Source organism: Notamacropus eugenii, chromosome 4 (genome assembly GCF_028372415.1).
Source record: "Notamacropus eugenii isolate mMacEug1 chromosome 4, mMacEug1.pri_v2, whole genome shotgun sequence".
In the NCBI taxonomy this organism is placed as follows: domain Eukaryota; kingdom Metazoa; phylum Chordata; class Mammalia; order Diprotodontia; family Macropodidae; genus Notamacropus; species Notamacropus eugenii.
Window position 1 is genome coordinate 464,888,541 of NC_092875.1, and position 17,684 is coordinate 464,906,224.

At 42.8% G+C, this 17,684-nt stretch overlaps 1 protein-coding gene across 1 annotated transcript in view; it reads right to left on the bottom strand.

The window, feature by feature from the left end:
• Positions 1-17,684, bottom strand: part of ZNF366 (zinc finger protein 366) — a 110,808-nt gene that overhangs the window by 20,789 nt on the left and 72,335 nt on the right. The window contains exon 3 of the mRNA XM_072606313.1: positions 13,343-13,534. Within this exon, the coding sequence (XP_072462414.1) occupies positions 13,343-13,534 (192 nt within the window). The remainder of the gene's footprint in view (positions 1-13,342; positions 13,535-17,684) is intronic.

Below are 17,684 nucleotides of genomic sequence, written 5' to 3' on the forward strand. Positions count from 1 at the left end.
ATTTATACAAATGTATAGTTATATGCATTATTTCCCCTGATAGAAGATAAATTTCTTAAGGCAGGGACTCTTTCATCTTTGTTTTTGTAACCACAGTACCTAGCAATTGAATAATAAGTATGAAAATGTTTATCAAGGGATTCATTCTGACCCCCCCCCCCCCACACACACACTCAAAGAAGTTCCTGTACAATCTATAATGTAAATCTCTTCGGTGGAAATGCGAAATCTAACTAGTTGCATCCTTTGCTATGTGTGAACAGCTTCCCCCTATAAGTATGGAGTCCCTTTAACACCTTTCTATGCACCTCTGGCTCTTCCCAAAAAACCCTTTGATTCTTTCATCCACAAAAAGACTTGGTTCCTCTGCCTTTCCTGAATGACAGCTCAAAGTCTCCAGCCCACAAGGATGTTTTAAGATATTTGATGTCTGCAGGCGAATGTTGCCTGCTACAGTGAGGAACTAGCAGAGACTGACTCTTCTTAGTAACCATTAGAGAAAAGGAGACAGAAGAAGATGTAGGTACCCTTACCGAGAAAGTGTGGGGGTTGAGAGATGAGTGGAAAGGAGAACAGGAGCAGATAGGGAAGGGAGCATGAGCGTGGGAAAAGCAGCACTGGAGATCTATTCAACTTGAGAAAGCAGTCATGTGTGACAGACTTCTTGAGGATGAGTGAGGCTGAGAGGTACATGGTCCATGAATCACAAAGTCATCTGCACCAGGCCTGAGGGGTGGCATGATTGGGACCAGGTTGTCTGATGGAGGACAGTTGGAGGTTTGCTTCCCACCTAGTCAAGCTAACTGCTCACTGTCCTTGGCTTGGATGCTCTGTTCCAAAAGGCAGGCTGCTTTGAACTTCACTTTCTCAGTCCATACAGTCTCTGGTGATTTCTTTGAACGGGAGTGGATAATCAGGATACATGAGAATGAACAGCTCTTCTGAGCTCTAAAGCATTCTGGCAAACCGACCTGAGAGAAGGGGCCGCTAGGGATAGTACTTTACAGGGAGGTTACAAAGAAATCCCAAGGATGTGCAGAAAGGGTGGGAGGGGGTGGTCTAGAAATCACAGACCTCAAATGAATTCAATTCAAATTCTTGAGTCAGCAAATACTGACGTAGTGAGGCTCTGTGCTGGTGTTGGAGTTGAGGGAAGGGAGAACATGTAACCTTCCTGCAGTTGACAAAACATGGGATTCCTTATAGATGACTGTCCTGGCTTTCCTATCAATCAATTAATAAGCATACTACAGTGGACAGAATGTTGTGTTTGGAGTCAAAGGCCTGGGGTTCAGATACTGGCCCTGATACTTAAATATGTAGGTGATATTGGGGCTCAGTTCTGTATCTGAAAAATAACAGGTTGGAAAAGATTTCCTCTAAGGTCCAAGGTGACACTGTAGTGCACAGACAATTGGACCTGAAGTCAAAAAGACTTCTCTTCCTGAGTTCAAATATGGCCTCAGACACTTACTAGCTGTGTGACCCTGGGCAAGTCCCTTAACCCTGTTTGCCTCAGTTTCCTCATCTGTCAAATGAGATGGAGAAGGACATGGCAAACTATTCCAGTATCTTTGCCAAGAAAACCCCAAATGGCATCATGGAGAGTTGGACATGACTGAACAACAAGGTCCTTTCCAGCTTAAAATCTATGATCTTATGAAGGGAGAATTGTTGGGGCATTTATTAAGTGCTTACTATGTGCCAGGGTACGAGCCAAGCACTCCTTACCCTCGGAGAGCTTCCTTTTCATTATAATCTGCAAGGATCTTTGCCTCTTCTTCCAGATTAGGGAAAACATCCTTTGGACGACTGTCAAATTTGGTTCATCTCCTAGTTACTCCCAATCAGTGTAAGTATTCCTCAAAGTAAAAGCCTGCCAGGATATTAGGTGCAAATTAGAAAAGTCTGTGAGTGTGCCTGGGCTTGGCCCAGGGAAGTAGTGGAAACTGGGCTTATCTCCTGGACTTCTCAAAGATCTGCTGTGCTTCTCTCTCCAAAGAAGATACATCTCACCCAGGCTTACATCCTGGTTCCAATGACTGTGGGCAAGTCATTGAACTTCCTTGAGCTTCCATCTCTTCATCATTAAAATGGGTATAAAAATATTTGTGCTAATGAGATCACAGGATTATTACCAGTACGTATTTTGTAAGCCATATATTGTGTATTATTTTGTTATTATTATTTTAGTAATCCCATAGGACCCCCCTTCTCCCTCCACATGCATTAACACCATGGTCCTGGCCATGTTACCCTATGGTTTCATCTCTACAGAAGACCAAGGCTCCTTGAGTCTTCTGAACCTTCACTTCCCCCACCCCTGCCTCATTCCCTTCTTTTGTGCCTTTCTTTCTTCAACCCTTCCTCCTGAATGATATAGTATCTCAGATGATCTCTGGTGGGATTTATCCCCACTTCTAAAACAGACTACAAAGCAGAGGACATTTCCTTGAGGGACAGGATGCAGAAGAGTCATGCCACTGCATGTACCACTGCAGAAAATATGCAGGCAGCTAGGTGACCCAATTTCAAATCCTGCCTCAAACACCTTCTAACTGTGCAACCCTGGGCAAGTCATTTCATCTCAGTTTCCTCATCTGTAAAATGGGGATCATAATAGCACCTACTTCCCAGAGTTGTTATAAGAATCAAAGAGATAGTATTTGTAAAGTGCCTTCCAAACCTTTAAGAGCTATGTAAATGCTAGCTATTATAATATTTTATGTTATTGTTATAATAATTATTATTAAAATGGGAAGGCTAGAATTTCAGGGACAGAAGAAAAACTGAAGGTCTACAACAGACTGCCTGCCAGAGAGTTGGTCCTTAACCTCCATTGGGATTGGATACACATGGAAGCCCCGTGTTTCCCTTCACTGAGGGAAAAGGTCAAAGGGAGCTGCTGTGGCCTGCAGAGCTGGAGAAAGGGCCCTGCTGAGCTGACCTTCCCTTGCATTCTTCTCCCTCTACCCCCCCTTTTTAATAAGAAGGGTGTTCCTTTCCTCAAAGGGAGAGGGAGGGAGGGAGGGAGAGAGAGAGACTGTAAACTGTCCAAAAGGACCGTGAGAAAACAGGAAGCTTTGAAAAGTACAGAGAAAGCAAGATGAAATCTATTTGCAGGCGGGTCCCTGGGGACATGCGAGCCATTGTTAGACAGGCAGTTCATACAGCTATATCCTTCCTTCTGTTGAGGAGGAATTTGGTGCCAAAAGGCTGCTATCTGGTCATTGCCTTAACCCCCTGACTACCAACCTGAATCTTTGACCGTCTCAAGTATCCTTCAGGGAGACTTTCAGAAAGTCCCCTGGCTATTTTCTCCTTGAAAAGTCAAGGACGTCAAAAGACCTAACCACTCATGCCTCCCATAGCAAGAAACTAACCCAAACCCTAAACCTCACAGATCAGCTGGGCCTGACCCCTGAGTCCCCATGGACCTAGGCACTTCTATATACATTATATATATATATACATGTATATATGTATATATACATATATATATACACATACATATACACACTCAGGCATTCATCCTCTAGTCTGGGTCTCTGTACAGGCTGCAGATGACCTGGTGATTCATGACTTAAGCAGCTCCCTTCTGGCTTCACCCATCTCAAAGGAGACTTTGTCCCGGAAATTCTGGATGGCTGCTTTTCCTGGACAGGTTTCCCAAAGACAGCAGCTGGTTCTTTGCTATTATGGAATGAAACAGCTCCGAAGATAGCATCCAAATCAACCCCAGCATGCTTACGCAGAATCTGGGAAACATATTCCTGAAACATGGCTCAAGACGACAAGCTCCTGTTCCTGGCTAAGCTCCAAGTGACTCCAATGAATAAGGACCAGAGAAGTAGAGCCAATGCAAAGGAGCCCAAAGGGGCAATAATCTTTCTTCAGAAATAGAAAACAACAGCTCTCTCATCGAAACTATTCCCTTCAATAATTTTCCATCCTATTGTTAACGCTGGATCCCACAGTGAGTGAGCTCCACTGGGCGTCCTGAACAGCTGTTTCCACTGAGGACGATACAAAATAGAAGAGGTTCACAGAGGATCATAATTTAGAGCTGGAAAGGACCTTACAAGTCATTAACTCCTAACATTTACAGGATGGAGAAACTGAGGCTCAGAGTTCATAGGATCATAGATTTAGAGCTAAAAGAGACTTAAGAAGTCACTGACTCTTACCCCCTTCCATCAAAGATGAGTTCCAAAGAGGTTAATTAACTTGCTAAAAATCACATGGTTACTACTAGATTCAAACCCAGGTCCTCCAACTCCAAATCCTGGGTTCTATTGTAATATACATTTAGAGACAGGAGGGATTTAGGTCAGACACAAGGAAGCACTTGCTGGTGAGGGGCTTAAAAAGTGACAATTCATATTCATCTAGTGCTTCAAGATTAACAAAGTGATTATCTCACAAGAATCCTGTGAGGTAGGTAACACAAATGATTTTTAAAATTTATTTTTTAATTTATGGAATAAAGCAAACATTTTCATAATATAATAAAAAAGGTGATTGCACAGAAAACTGCAAATCTATTATGTATAACTTGCTATTTTAAAATGTATAAAAGTTATCATGTAAATTTCCCCCTTTTTTCTTCCTTACCCTAGATGTCTATCATTAGACACAAATAGGTATATCTATATCTACATCTCTGTAGCTATATATATGTAGAACCATTCTACACATACTTGTACTTATCAGTTCTTTCTCTGAATGCAGACAGCATCTCTCTTTATATGTCTTTTATAGTTAATTTGGATATTTATATTAGTCAAAATGACTTAGTCACTCAAAGTTGTTCTTAAAACAATATTGCTGTTACTGTATGCAGCTTTCTCTTGGTTATGCTTATTTCATTTTTAATTATTTCATGCACGTCTTTCCATGTTTAGATCACTGACCTCATCATTTCTTATAGCACAATAGTATCCCATCACAATCACATACCACAACTTCAGTCATTTCCCAATTGATGGGCATCCCTGCAATTTCTAGTTCTTTGCCACCATAAAAAGAGCTGCTACAAATGTTTTTGAACATACAGGTTCTTTTCTTTTTTCCTTAATCGTCTTTGGAAATAGATGCTTGATTATAATGATTTTAATAATGAAGAAAGCAAGTCTTAAAAGAGATTAAATGAGTTGCCCACAGTCATACAGTTATTGTGTTCCAACCAAGGGTTGTTGTAGAGGTTGTTGGGAGCTTTTAGGTAAAAGCAACACAGCTCACTCTCCAGGGATGCCTGGGGTACAGACCAGATTATTTTCCAGTTCTGATGAAATAACTCCTCCACAGCATCAGAGAAACACTAAGTTAGGTGGCCTTGGGTGGTACCCTAGTATGCTCCTGCCATGCACCTCTCCTCTTTCCCTGCTGGGTCCATATCCCCGCTTCTCCCATCAGTCTTTCACCCATTAGCAAATTTCCAAGACCACTATGGGCAACATTTGATTATGTTGTTGGGAAAACTTATTAATTATTAAACTATTATTATACTAACTTTATATGACTAGAAATTATTTTAACCTCAAATATCTCCCTGACCTCAACAACTCTCCAGAAATGCTGAGGAAGACTGTAAGGAAGTTTGGTTCCCCCAGGTTCTAGATTCACCCAAAACACTTATGTTTTAGATCCACTTATCTTGGTCTTGCTTTGGGTTTCCCTTGTTTTTGGCCTTGCCCAAATTTTATTGAATGTTTATATTTACTGATATCCATATCAACCTACCTTGCTTTCAAGCTGCCTTCTTGGCAAAATTGCTTAAATAGGTACATATGGTTTGTGTGTGGGTACAGCACTGTTGTGGTTCAGTCATATCTGACTCTTCCTCACCCCCTTTGGGGGTTTTCTTGGCCAAGATACTGGAGTGGTTTGACATTGCCTTCTCCAGCTCATATTACAGATGAGGAAACTGAGGCAGAGGGTGACATGACTTGCCCAGGGTCACACAGCTAGTAAGTGTCTGAGGCTGAATTTGAACTCAGGTCTTCCTGACTCCAGGCCCAGCACTCTATCCAGTGAACCATCTAGCTGCCCACAATAAGCCATACTTTTACAATGTAGATTGGTGATGACACTAATGATATGGCATCGAAGAGTAAAGTATTAACCGAGAGAAAATTTTCTATCTTCAAAAAGAGTATTTCAATCTTGCAAGAAAAGTATCCCCGGAAAACAAATTAAATGCTGCCATTGTCTTCTTCTCCCTTATCTCCACCTTCTCCTTATCCTCTTCCTTTTCCTGACAGTGATCATACCTGAGGACTCCTTGAGTTCAGCCTCACCAGTCCTAGTCACTGCTTCCTCTAGTTCTGTCTGGTTATGAAGTTCAGAGGACAACCGTGTAGCAGAATCATGGAGATGGAGATGGGATGTCTATAAGTGGGGTTTCATGGCACCTCTATCCAACTGGCAACAGTTAATGATAAGTAGAATTGTTGCACTGCTTGATAATGGAGAACCAGGTAAAAGATTGTGACTTCTGAGTTCTGCACTATGCCCTAGGAAGCTCATTATCAGGAAATTCTTATCCTCTTGGTACCCCACCTCATGACTACCCTCTGTCTCCTGACTGGCTGTGGGGGCATGAGCTTCATACCCTCCTTTTAAGGAAGGAGCTTGGCTCAATCATCTCCTCATTTCTCCTCTGGCTGCCCTACTCTACGACTTCTTGGACTTCTTCACGTGCACCCATGTTGGGGTCCTCAACGCCTACCCTTTCAGCTCCTTTTTGTGTCCTGTCTTCTCCGTTAGATTATAAGCTCCTTGAGGGCAGGGACGATTTCTTTTCTTCATATTTTTATCTCCAGCACTTAGCACAGTGCCTGGCACATAGTAGGGGCTTAATTCATGTTTACTGACTGACTACATCCCTAAATCATTCTGCTTATACTGGGAATAATCATGTCCCAATACTAACTGAGAATGGTCTGCAAGTCTTCCCTCCAGAGAAGGAAACAAGAAATATAGTGGAAAGAGAACGTCAGATCCTGACCCTACATCTTATTACCTGCCAATCACTTCATCTCTCCGCGTCTCAATTTTCCTCATTTGTCAAATGATGGAGTAGGACTAGTGACCTCTTAAGTTCTTTCCATAATAACCCTCATACCCACAAAGGCACGTATGGCTGGTCTGAGGGATGAGATGAATCCTCCCTTTGACACTTGCCATTAGTGGAAACAACTCATTTAATTTCTGTCTCATCTGCTAAACTGGGATAATAATATAATAATATTTATAGTTTATGGGGCAGCTAGGTGGCACAATGAGTAGAGCACTGGCCTGGAGTCAGGAAGACTCACGTTCACGAGTTCAAATGTGACCTCTAGATGCTTTCTGGCTGCGTGACCTTAGGTAAGTCATTTAACCCTGTTTGCTTCAGTTTCCTTATCTGAAAAATGAGCTGGAGAAGGAAATGGCAAACCACTCCAGAATCTTTGCCAAGAAAATCCCAAACAGGGTCATGGAGAGTTGAACACAATTGAAAAATGTTCATAAGGTCAATCTGAGGCTCAAATGGGGTAATGTACGTAAAGCACCCTAAACTTTGGAGGGCTATATTACTATTACTATGTTCACTTGAACCAAAACCTATCTCTCCACTGAATGGATCACACCAGCGTCAGCCCTTTCCACTGGAGTCTACTCCTGCTCTTTACACCTCAAAGGAGGAGGGATAGATATTCTTCCTGTTCCCAGTTGCTACTTTCAAGCCACTCCTGGAATACTACCCTTCGGTGATCTTTTCATGTTTTGAGATCCACACATTCTATACGCATGCACACCAGCGGCACAGTGGAAAGACTGCTAGATATGAAGACAGAGGAGCTGGGTTCCAATCCCACCAGGGCTGACTTTAAGCAAGTCGCCTAACATCTATGGAGGTTGCTCATCTATAAAAAAAAGTCTCTGAAGGTTCCTTCTAGCTTGAAATCCTATAATCCTATGAGCACATTCCCCACCCCACCCCAACCTTCTTGCCAGCATCTACCAACTTCTAGCTCCCTCAACTCATCATTCCCAGGAATGTTAGTCCATTTTCTACCATCTCACAGATATTTCAATATTCAGGTTTACATACTCCGACTAGCTTGACCATACAACTCCTTATCTTCACCTACTCAAAGAATTCCTTCTCCACTGAACTTCAACTGCAAAATGACTTGGCCATACTTTAGACCTCCCTTTTTTTTTTAGAATTTCACTATATCCACTACCGCTGAGACCTGGGACTTCTGAAATTCCACAATCTGAGCAAACTCTCTCCCATTGTTCTACATCTCCTGCTCTCTTGCTCCATCTGCCCTTTGCCCTTCTCATGACCTGTGTTTTCCTTGATCCATTCTTGGTCACCCAGGTCATCTCTCCCACTCTGCTGTACTCACTAACCTTCATTATATGGTCTACCATGTTACTCTTCAGTGCCTCCCAAGGGCTTCTATGACAGTCTATTCAGCTTGACATTGAAAGTTTTTCACAATCTGACTCTGGCTCTCATTTCCCTTCATGCTCTATGTTCCAGTCAAACTTGGCCTTCTATCTCTTGCCTCTGTGTGTTTACACAGGCTGTCCTCCACGACGAGGACGCACACCCTCCTCATCCATACCTCTTGGAACCCTTAGCTTCCTTCAATGATCAGTTTAGTTGTGTCTTCTATGGAATCAGAAGTCTGGGTCAACTAGATTTCTAGGTCTGCTATTTTGTTGTAATATCAGCATGTGAAGGGCTCTGGGTCACTCAGGCATGGCAGCCCTGGAGGACACTGGGAAATCCCCTGCCTTTTAGCAGAACAATGAAAAATTTGTTCTATGTGCTCCTGTAATTTTTGATAACCCCATCATCCATGAATGTTTTGCCTTTCACTGAATAGTCTGGAAGCTTCCACAGAGTTTTCTAGGCCTTAGCAGTACACCTTCCAAAATGACCATTACTTTTGTAAATAGTTCTACAGATATGCTGATCTGTACTCTGTCCTCTCTATCCTGCTCCTTCCATCCTTTGATTCTTTTCCCCTCAACAGAATGATTAAGCATTTTGAGAGAGCCCTGCTGCCCAGTCCCTCTTAGAACTTCTTTGATGAGTCTCTCCAATATGGCCACAGGTTGTCAACAAGAGAAATATTCCTTGGGCTTGACTTATTAGAGTGCCAAGGGTCACTTCTCCCATGCTCCTCCATGAGCCTTTTCCTATTCCCCTTAAAGGCTAGTACTCTATTCCCTCCTCAAACTTGCTTATTTATGTTTGTATGTTGTATCCTCCAGGAGAACAGAGACTCCTTGAAGACCGGAAATGTTTTTGCCCATGCCTCCTCTGGCTAGCACATTTTTATGCACATAGACCATACAATAATAACAAACACCATTTATTAAGTATCACCTCAGAATCCCTTTCCTTCTCCCCTTTCCCGCCATCAAATCCTCAGCCCAAGCCAACCCCGGCCATCTAATTTCTCTGCTCCCCTACCAAGTCAGCACAACAGTGATGGATGAAATCTTAAACTGAATTGAATTCACTTACTTCAAATTTATGTTATCCAACCTCCACTGGGAACTCACAACTCCTTAATAATATTTCTCCTCTACCTTTACTGACTTAACTTTCCAATTCTCACAAGAGTTTGTTCCAAAACTTTCCTTTCCCTCACTGCACCCACTCATTACCCTAGGCCTTGCAGAAAGTCCAAGGACACCCAACATGAGCACCCACAGCCCTTTCCATCATTATTTCCTTAGAATTCAGCATTATCACCTAATTAGGAACCTCTACTGATTAAAGCTAATCCCTCTATTTGTGCCATCCATTCTACTCCTTCCTACTTAAACAAATAATGAAAAAGCATTTATGAAGCATTTACTATGTGCCAAGACTGGTTAAATAGGGGAAATGGACAGAAAAAGTGCAAAGTTCTTGCTTTCCAGCACCTCACACTCTAATTAGGGGAGAGAGCCCACAGAAGAGTTCAGCTATAGCGTAGATGGCAAGACTCAAAAGTCTTAATGGTACAGCGTCAGGGTAAATGGAAAAAACCAGCAGTGATTAGGGTGTACTACCTCCTCCAAAACCTTGCTACATACAGCCATTTTCATTTACTGATTATTTGCCATCTGCCCACAACATACTTAAACGTCCCCAATCCATAAAAAAGCCTTCACTCGGCTCCATTTGGCTATCATCCTATTTTTCCCTTCTCTGCCAGTGCCCCTACTTCCTCACTCCAAAGGGATGCCATCCCCAGTCATCCTGATCTCTGTTTGGCCACTGGGCCCAGATGGCTCCAGAGGACAAAGTGAGGCTGATGACTTTGCACAGCCCCGTCCCCTCGCTTAAATCCAATACACTTGCAAAGTCATAGCAGCACCTTCCTGATGTCATGCTCCTCTTCCAGAACAAAGGACAAACAACCGCTTGCTCCTCAACCCCATGCATTCTGGTATCTGCCCTTCCCATTCTAGCAGGATCTTTTTTTCTCAAAAGTCCCCAATAAGAACTCCTAATAACTAAATGTGGGCAGCCAGCTGGCACAGTGGATAGAGTACAGGGCATGGAGTAAGGAAAACTCATCTTCCTGAGTTCAAATCGGCCTCATACACTTATTAGCTTGTGACCCTGGGCAAGTCACTTAACCCTACTTGCCTTGGTTTCCTCATCTGTAAAATGAGCTGGAGAAGAAAATGGCAAACCGTTCCAGTATCTTTGCCAAGAAAACCCCAAATAGGGTCATGAAGAGTCAGACAGTATTGAAAAGCAACTGAACAAGTACAGTAACTAAACATAACAGCCCCTTTCCCTCTTCCTCACCCTTGACTTCTCTGCAGCTTTTGACACAATTAACCACTCCTCCTACCCAATACTTTGTTCTCTTTTGACTTCAAAGACATTTTCTCTAACCATTTTTGTCTTCGATGCCAATTTGTCATCCTCTTCCTGACTTCAGGGTACTCCTAAAGGTTCTCTCTTTATACTCTCTCCCTTGGCAATCTCATTCATTCTCATGGCCTCAACTACCACGTCTAGGAAGAAGACGGACAGACTAGACTTCCCTCTCTAACCTCTAGAGCTCCATCTCCACCTATTTAGACATTCCAACACAAACTAAACATGTCTACAGGAGAGCTTAACATCCTCCCAAAACACACACAGACACACATACCAACCACTGTTCCTGCTTCCAGAGTTCAGTACTTGCTGATGTCTCCCAGGTCCACAATCCCAGGGTCATTTTGTCTCTTCCCTCTCCCATCAAGGCCTGTCAATTCCACCTTTTACAGCATCTCCTCCTGCATGGAGCCCCCCCCCCCCCCATTCTCCTTACAATCACACATTTCTGATGAGACTATCACAATCATTTCCTAAGAGGTGTTCTTGCCTCCAATCTCTTCCCTTCTGCAGCTGGTCCTTAATGCTCCTGCTAGAATATTTTTTATGTCTAGACTTCTAATGTTGCTCTCTATAATACATAATTATCTATAACAATAATAATCTACAATATACTACTGCTTCTAAAATCAGCTGAAGCTTCTCTATGATCAGGCACCTTTCCAAACTTGTCAAATATTATTCCATTTTTAATAGTCTACACAAGAAGTATCCAACTTCTTATCTAAAACTCCTTAGTATGCCAGCACCAGACTAATACATAATTGGGAAACGTTTAACAAAGTAAAAATTGAACATAATACTAATTTAAAATTTTCTAAGTCAATATGTGGCCCATGAGGATTGCTTTCTGTTGGAGTTCCACACTCCTGCTCCACATTCCAGCCAATGTAGATTTCTCTCTGGCCTCGGAACATGTACCTTCCTTCCTCTAACCCTAAATGTGCTCGTTCTGTTCCCTAGACCCCGTAACACCTTTGGAATTCCTATCCACCCTTTAAAGCCTAATCATCTCATCGAGCCTTCCCCACACCTTCCCCTTCAGACCTTATAGAACACTCAGTGTTATAGCTTTCTATCAAACTGATCATGTTATGTGGGGTACTGCAGTTATCTCCATGAGTCTTTGCCCTTCACTAGACCATAGATTCCATGGGGGCAGGCGCTGGGCCTTATCTAACCTTTCAGCTTACCACATGCTCTGCCCATCAAAGGTTTCATGTTTGTTCAATACACAAACACAAGTTGTATCACCCTGCTTCCATCTCCCTTGCATAGTTCCTTACATGGACTAAAGTTCCACCAAACAGATATTAATTTGTGGCAAATAAGCAGATGTCCTGAGGTAATTAGAACACTGTGGGACGGTGGTGGTGAGCCTCAGTCACATAACTAGTTTAGAAAAGCAAATTGGAGAAACTAATCCATAATGAGGTTCCCTCTGGGGATGAATGTTAGTGTGGGTGGTAGGAGGTGGGGTACAGTGGAAGGTAATTATGAGCAGGTACTGCCGTGCTGGAAGGCAGGGCTAAGTAGGATACTGAGGTACAATATCTGAATAGTGAGAGGGCACTAAATATCAGGGGCTGATACAGCTGCAATTTAGGCACTCCCATTCAATAGAACAAGAGAGGAACAACCCATTTTTCTAATCCCTAATAAGAGTTTTCCAACCCCCCTCTCTTCATCCTTCCTAGCTCCACATTTTGATAATAACCTTCTCCATTCCTCTCAGATCGAGGGCTTAATCCCACTTAAGAAGCCCAATGACCCCTTTTGCTAGCTTACATGTCACTGTGATCTGGTTCTGGGTTGAAACAAGAATAAGTATCATTATCATTATTATAACTAATATTTTCAAAGCTTTGTATTAATTTCTTCATATTAGAGATGTATGTATAGGGTATACAATCACATGCTATATCTAGATATGCTTGTATATACACATATATGTTATATATGTTTATATTCAGCATATGGTTACATGCTACACATGTGTGTACATATATAAATTTTAAGGTGTTTATATTCTATCATGAGAGGCAACTTACATACATACATACATACACACACACAGACACATATGTATGCAGCCCTCTGGGAGAAAAAGAAACAGAGACAGAGAGAGAGAGAACTCGCTAAGGGAAGGAACACCTTCCTTTCTGGCCTTTCCATCTCTAGCACAGCATCTGAATGTAGAGGGAGTAAGTACTCAACATTTGCCGACTGATGACTGGTCTTTCATTTCCAGATCTGGAAATGCCATGAGGAAACAGCTGGACACAGAGATATCTAACGCTCTCCAATACTACCCACAATTCCTCGACTCCTCTTCTTGCACCCCATGCCTAAGTACAGTCTCTTTTTGCTTAGGGAGTTAGTTTGTGCACCCTTCTGCTTCCACGCACAGCCTCCCCGACCCCTCTGTCTCCCCCAGGAGCTGCTGACCTTGCATTTAAATGGCTTGACGTCAGAGTGCACGATCATATGGGCCTTGAGCGTCTGCTTCTGCACGAAGCTCTTGAAGCACAGGTGACACTGGTAGGCCCGGATGTTGGTGTGGATCAGCACATGCCTCTTCATGTTAGCCAGCAGGGTGAACTCCCGCCCACAGATGCCACATTTGTGCTCCTTTACGCCCTGCAAGGAGGCAAGGGGCAGGAAACAGTGGTTAACGGGTGCCGCGTGTTCCTGGACTCAGTAAATGCATTTAGATTTTCGATGATGAATGCTGGGCTTCAAATACCATGGCAAGGCATTTTCCTCATCGCCCCTCCTCTTTTCCTTAAAGGTCACCCTGCCAAAGGAGTGGCTGGTTGACAGTCTATCATCTTCTTCTGGGAAATCTCAGTGAGAAAGACTATGGGAGGAAAACAGAAGGCATCGATTTTGGGGCTGTTTTTCAGACCAGCCTGATATCACTGGGATAAATAAATATGGGGTTCATCCGCCTTTGGTAAGTCTACTCTTCTTAGAAGAGTCTGTAGGAGCAGGGTCTATAAAAGATCTTCAATATGAAAGAAACGCAAGGAAGGGACGATCTCGTGCCACAGGGTGAGCGGCACTCCCTGGAGCTCCCAGAATACTCCATACTCACACCTACCAACTCTCTCCACAAACACTGAGTGCTGTGCCCGCTATGTGCAAACACTGGCGAGACGGGCACCTGGGGACACAGAGGGGAGGTGCCTACCTTGTACGACAAAGTGGAAGGTTTTGGTGTTATTCAGACATATCTGACTCTTTGTGATCCCACTTAGTTTTCTTGGCAAAGACACTGCAGTGGCTCGCCATTTCCTCCTCCTCCTTGTACACGAGGCAAACAGGGTTAAGTGACTTACCCAGAGTCACACGACTAGCAATATCTGAGGCCAGATTTGAAATCACAAATATGATTCCTCCTGACTTCAACCACTGGTGCTCTATCTACTGCACCACCTAGCTGGCACTCAGGCAATCCCTAGGACAGGGGAAACCCACAGCCTTGAGGCCACATGTGGTCCTCTAGGTCCTCAAGTGCAGCCCTTTGACCGAATCCAAATTTCAAAGAACAAATAGGATTTTGTGAAATGTGGAAGTTTGGATTCAGGCAAAGGGCCATGCTTGAGGACCTAGAGGGTCACATGTGGCTTTCAGGCCACAGGAAACCCACCCCTGCCGTAGGATTTATCTATTAAGCAGCCAAGACAACAGCTGCTAATTGTACTGGTGGAGGGAGTTCCCATCCAGACAGTTCCCCCCATTAATGAAATTCCAGTTCCCTCATGTACTATTAGAGTATATCAGATTGTAAACTCCTGCCTAATTCATCTCTATAGACCCCTCAGTGAGCAGCCAAGTACTTTGCAAAAAATTTTCATTTAACAAATATTTTTTGAATGAATGAATAAGCAGTCAACATGAATTTAAACTCACAGCCCTCAGCCACTGTAGACAATGTGGGATATGACTCCTGAGCCCCGAAAGAGACAGGTTGCTGATTTCCAAAAAAGAGTTGGCAAGGAGAGGGCTCACCCTCTGGGACTGTAAAACAGTAGGGAAGGAGTTGTTCATGTTTCATTGTTTTTTGAGAAGTGCTTGAACGCTTAAGTAATGATGCTCTCAACTGAGAACATTTCCTGGGATTCATAACTGGGGTTGGGCCATTAGCTAAACCCAGCTAGTCATCATGTTCAAGAAAAGGCCTTTTTAGAGAGACCTTGACCCATTATAAATCTTGGGAGCTAAAACTGGGAGTTTTTAAAATGAACAGCCAAACACACAAATTCCAAATGTCTGGAAGTTCTATCGATGTAACCTCTTTGAAAGCAAAGATTTTCATTTTTCTCTGTGTAGCACAGTGCCTGGCACATAGTAGGAGCTTAATAAAAATGTATTGATTGGTTAATTGACTAGTAGCTTGTAGGTTCAGTCTTGTAATAAAAGACCTAACGTTGTGATATTATTGGTTATCTGTGGTAACCTACTTAAGTAGGACATGGATAATTTAATAGCTTTAAATTCCAAACTCATCTCTGCCATTGACGTGCTCTGGGGTCTGGAGGAAAGTAACCAGGCAGCTGGCTGGGGAATGGACAGAGAACAAAACTCAGGGTTCGGATCATGCCTTGGATGTTCGGCCCTGGGTAACCCCCCCCCCTCCCCGTCTCTGTCTCCGTCTCTGTCTCCGTTTCCTCATTCATAAAATGGAGCTAGTGACAGCACTGACCTCACGGGATTGATATGGGGGCCAAATGAGTTAACACATGTAGTTATTTGCAAATCTGAAAGTCTCATATCAATGCCTGTCACTATTATTATACTACGTATGGCAGCATTTCCTCCTTAGAATGGCTATGGTAAAAAAGTACCACTTTTCAGGATGACTAAGAGAAATAATCCAGAAAAACAGTTAGGGGCTGGACAGAGATATATTAAAACCAAAATACAGAAGTGGCTCATCTGCAAAAAATCATGCTTGTAGGACTTGGAGCCGTAAGAAAGAGAAGAAATTCAACCCTTTCCATTTTGTTAATAAAAATCAGGTTTTTTTGGGAAATTTAATTTTCGGAAAAAAAGCCTTCTATTGAGTATTCAGACAATGAGTTTTAAAATTACAAAGCAAACGTAAGTACATTTCTGTTCTACCTGGGGAGGGGGAAAGGGAGCGGCTGGTGCCAGCTGGTCCTGGAGCTGATCGTTAAATTTTCAGTATGAGCATTTAACACCTCAGCAATCAGCAAACACTATAAATTAGGGCTTTATTTAATATTTTCTTGATTATCTAGGCTTAAGAAAATGAAGAAGAAAATATTAATAATGCAGATTACACTTAAAAATCTGTCTAGGGTGTACACAAATAGATACATCTACACACGTATTTTGTTGCTGTTCAGTTGTCTAACTCTTTGCAACCTCATTTGGGGTTTTCCTGACAAAGACACTGGAGTGGTATGCCATTTCCTTCACCAACTCATCTGACAAATGAGGAGACTGAGGCAAACAGGATTAAGTGACTTGCCTGGGGTAACAAAGCCAGTAAGCGTCTGAGGCCAGACTTGTCTTCCTGAGTCCAGGACCATCACTCCACCCACTGAGCCATCGTGTCTGTCTATCTTCTCCATATACATTAGGAATCTTTTCTCTGTCTGTGTCTCTCTCAGAGTTTTTAATCATTTACCAGAATACTTCTGTTCTTAACTCACTGAAAGTGTTCTAAAATGTTTTGTTTTAAAATTTATTTTTTTAAGCTTCAATTTATAAGGAGAAAGAAGCTAAAGGGAACCTTGAAGATCATGAGGACAATTCTCTTATTTTACAGATGGGAAAAACAAACAGGCAACAACTTCTTTTTGGATTTTCTCTGTAGTGTCGTCCTAAAATGACAAGACCTCATGTTTACATAACCCTTTACATGTGCAAAGTACTTTACATCTGAGAGTACATAGGAACCCCACAACACTACTGTAGAGCAGGTGCTATTATTATGCATATTTTATAGATAAGAAAACTGAGGCTCAGAGAGATAGGGACAAGTGACTTGCCCAGGGTCACCTGTCTGGTGTCTGAGGCAAGATTTAGACCTAGATCTTCCCACATCTGTGAAGAACGGCACAGTTAAAAGAGGACTACAAGTTGCGAGTCTGAAAACCTTGGTTTTCAACCCAGTCTCAGCTATTTTTGACCTCCCCATATGACCTTGGACAAATCACTTCCCCCTCGCTGGGCTTGTTTCCTCATCTGTAAAACAAGGAGGCTGGGCTAGATTTGTAGCTGCCATCTCTTTCTAGTTCTAAATTCTATGACAATCTGAGCTGCTCCTTTCCTAAGTGGGTTCCTTTCGGCCTCTTGAACTTAACATATGTTGAGTATTAAGGCCTCATAATAAACTCGGTTCAAGGTGCTTTCCAGCAAGGCAGAGTGAGACACCATAAAGTGTCGGATGCCACTATGACCCTCGCCATACGACACTAGAGACCCATTAGATCATTCTAGTGCTAGGAAGGACAATGTACCTATCCTAGAGAAACTAACAAAAAAAATTGGGTTTTGGTCCTGTGAAATGTGGTTCTGAAATGGACATCACATGTGAACCTTCCCACTCCAGTGCAGACAATTCTGAAACAAGGCCTAGGAAATAAAGGAGATGCCTGTGTGCCCTACAGGGAGAGAGGGAAAGAGGGAGAGAGAGAGGGAGAGAGAAAGAGAGAGAGGGAGAGAAGGAGAGGGAGAGAGGGAGAGGGAGAAAGAGAAAGAGAGGGAGAGAGGGAGGAGAGAGAGAGGGAGAGAGAGGAAGAAAGAGAAAGAGAGG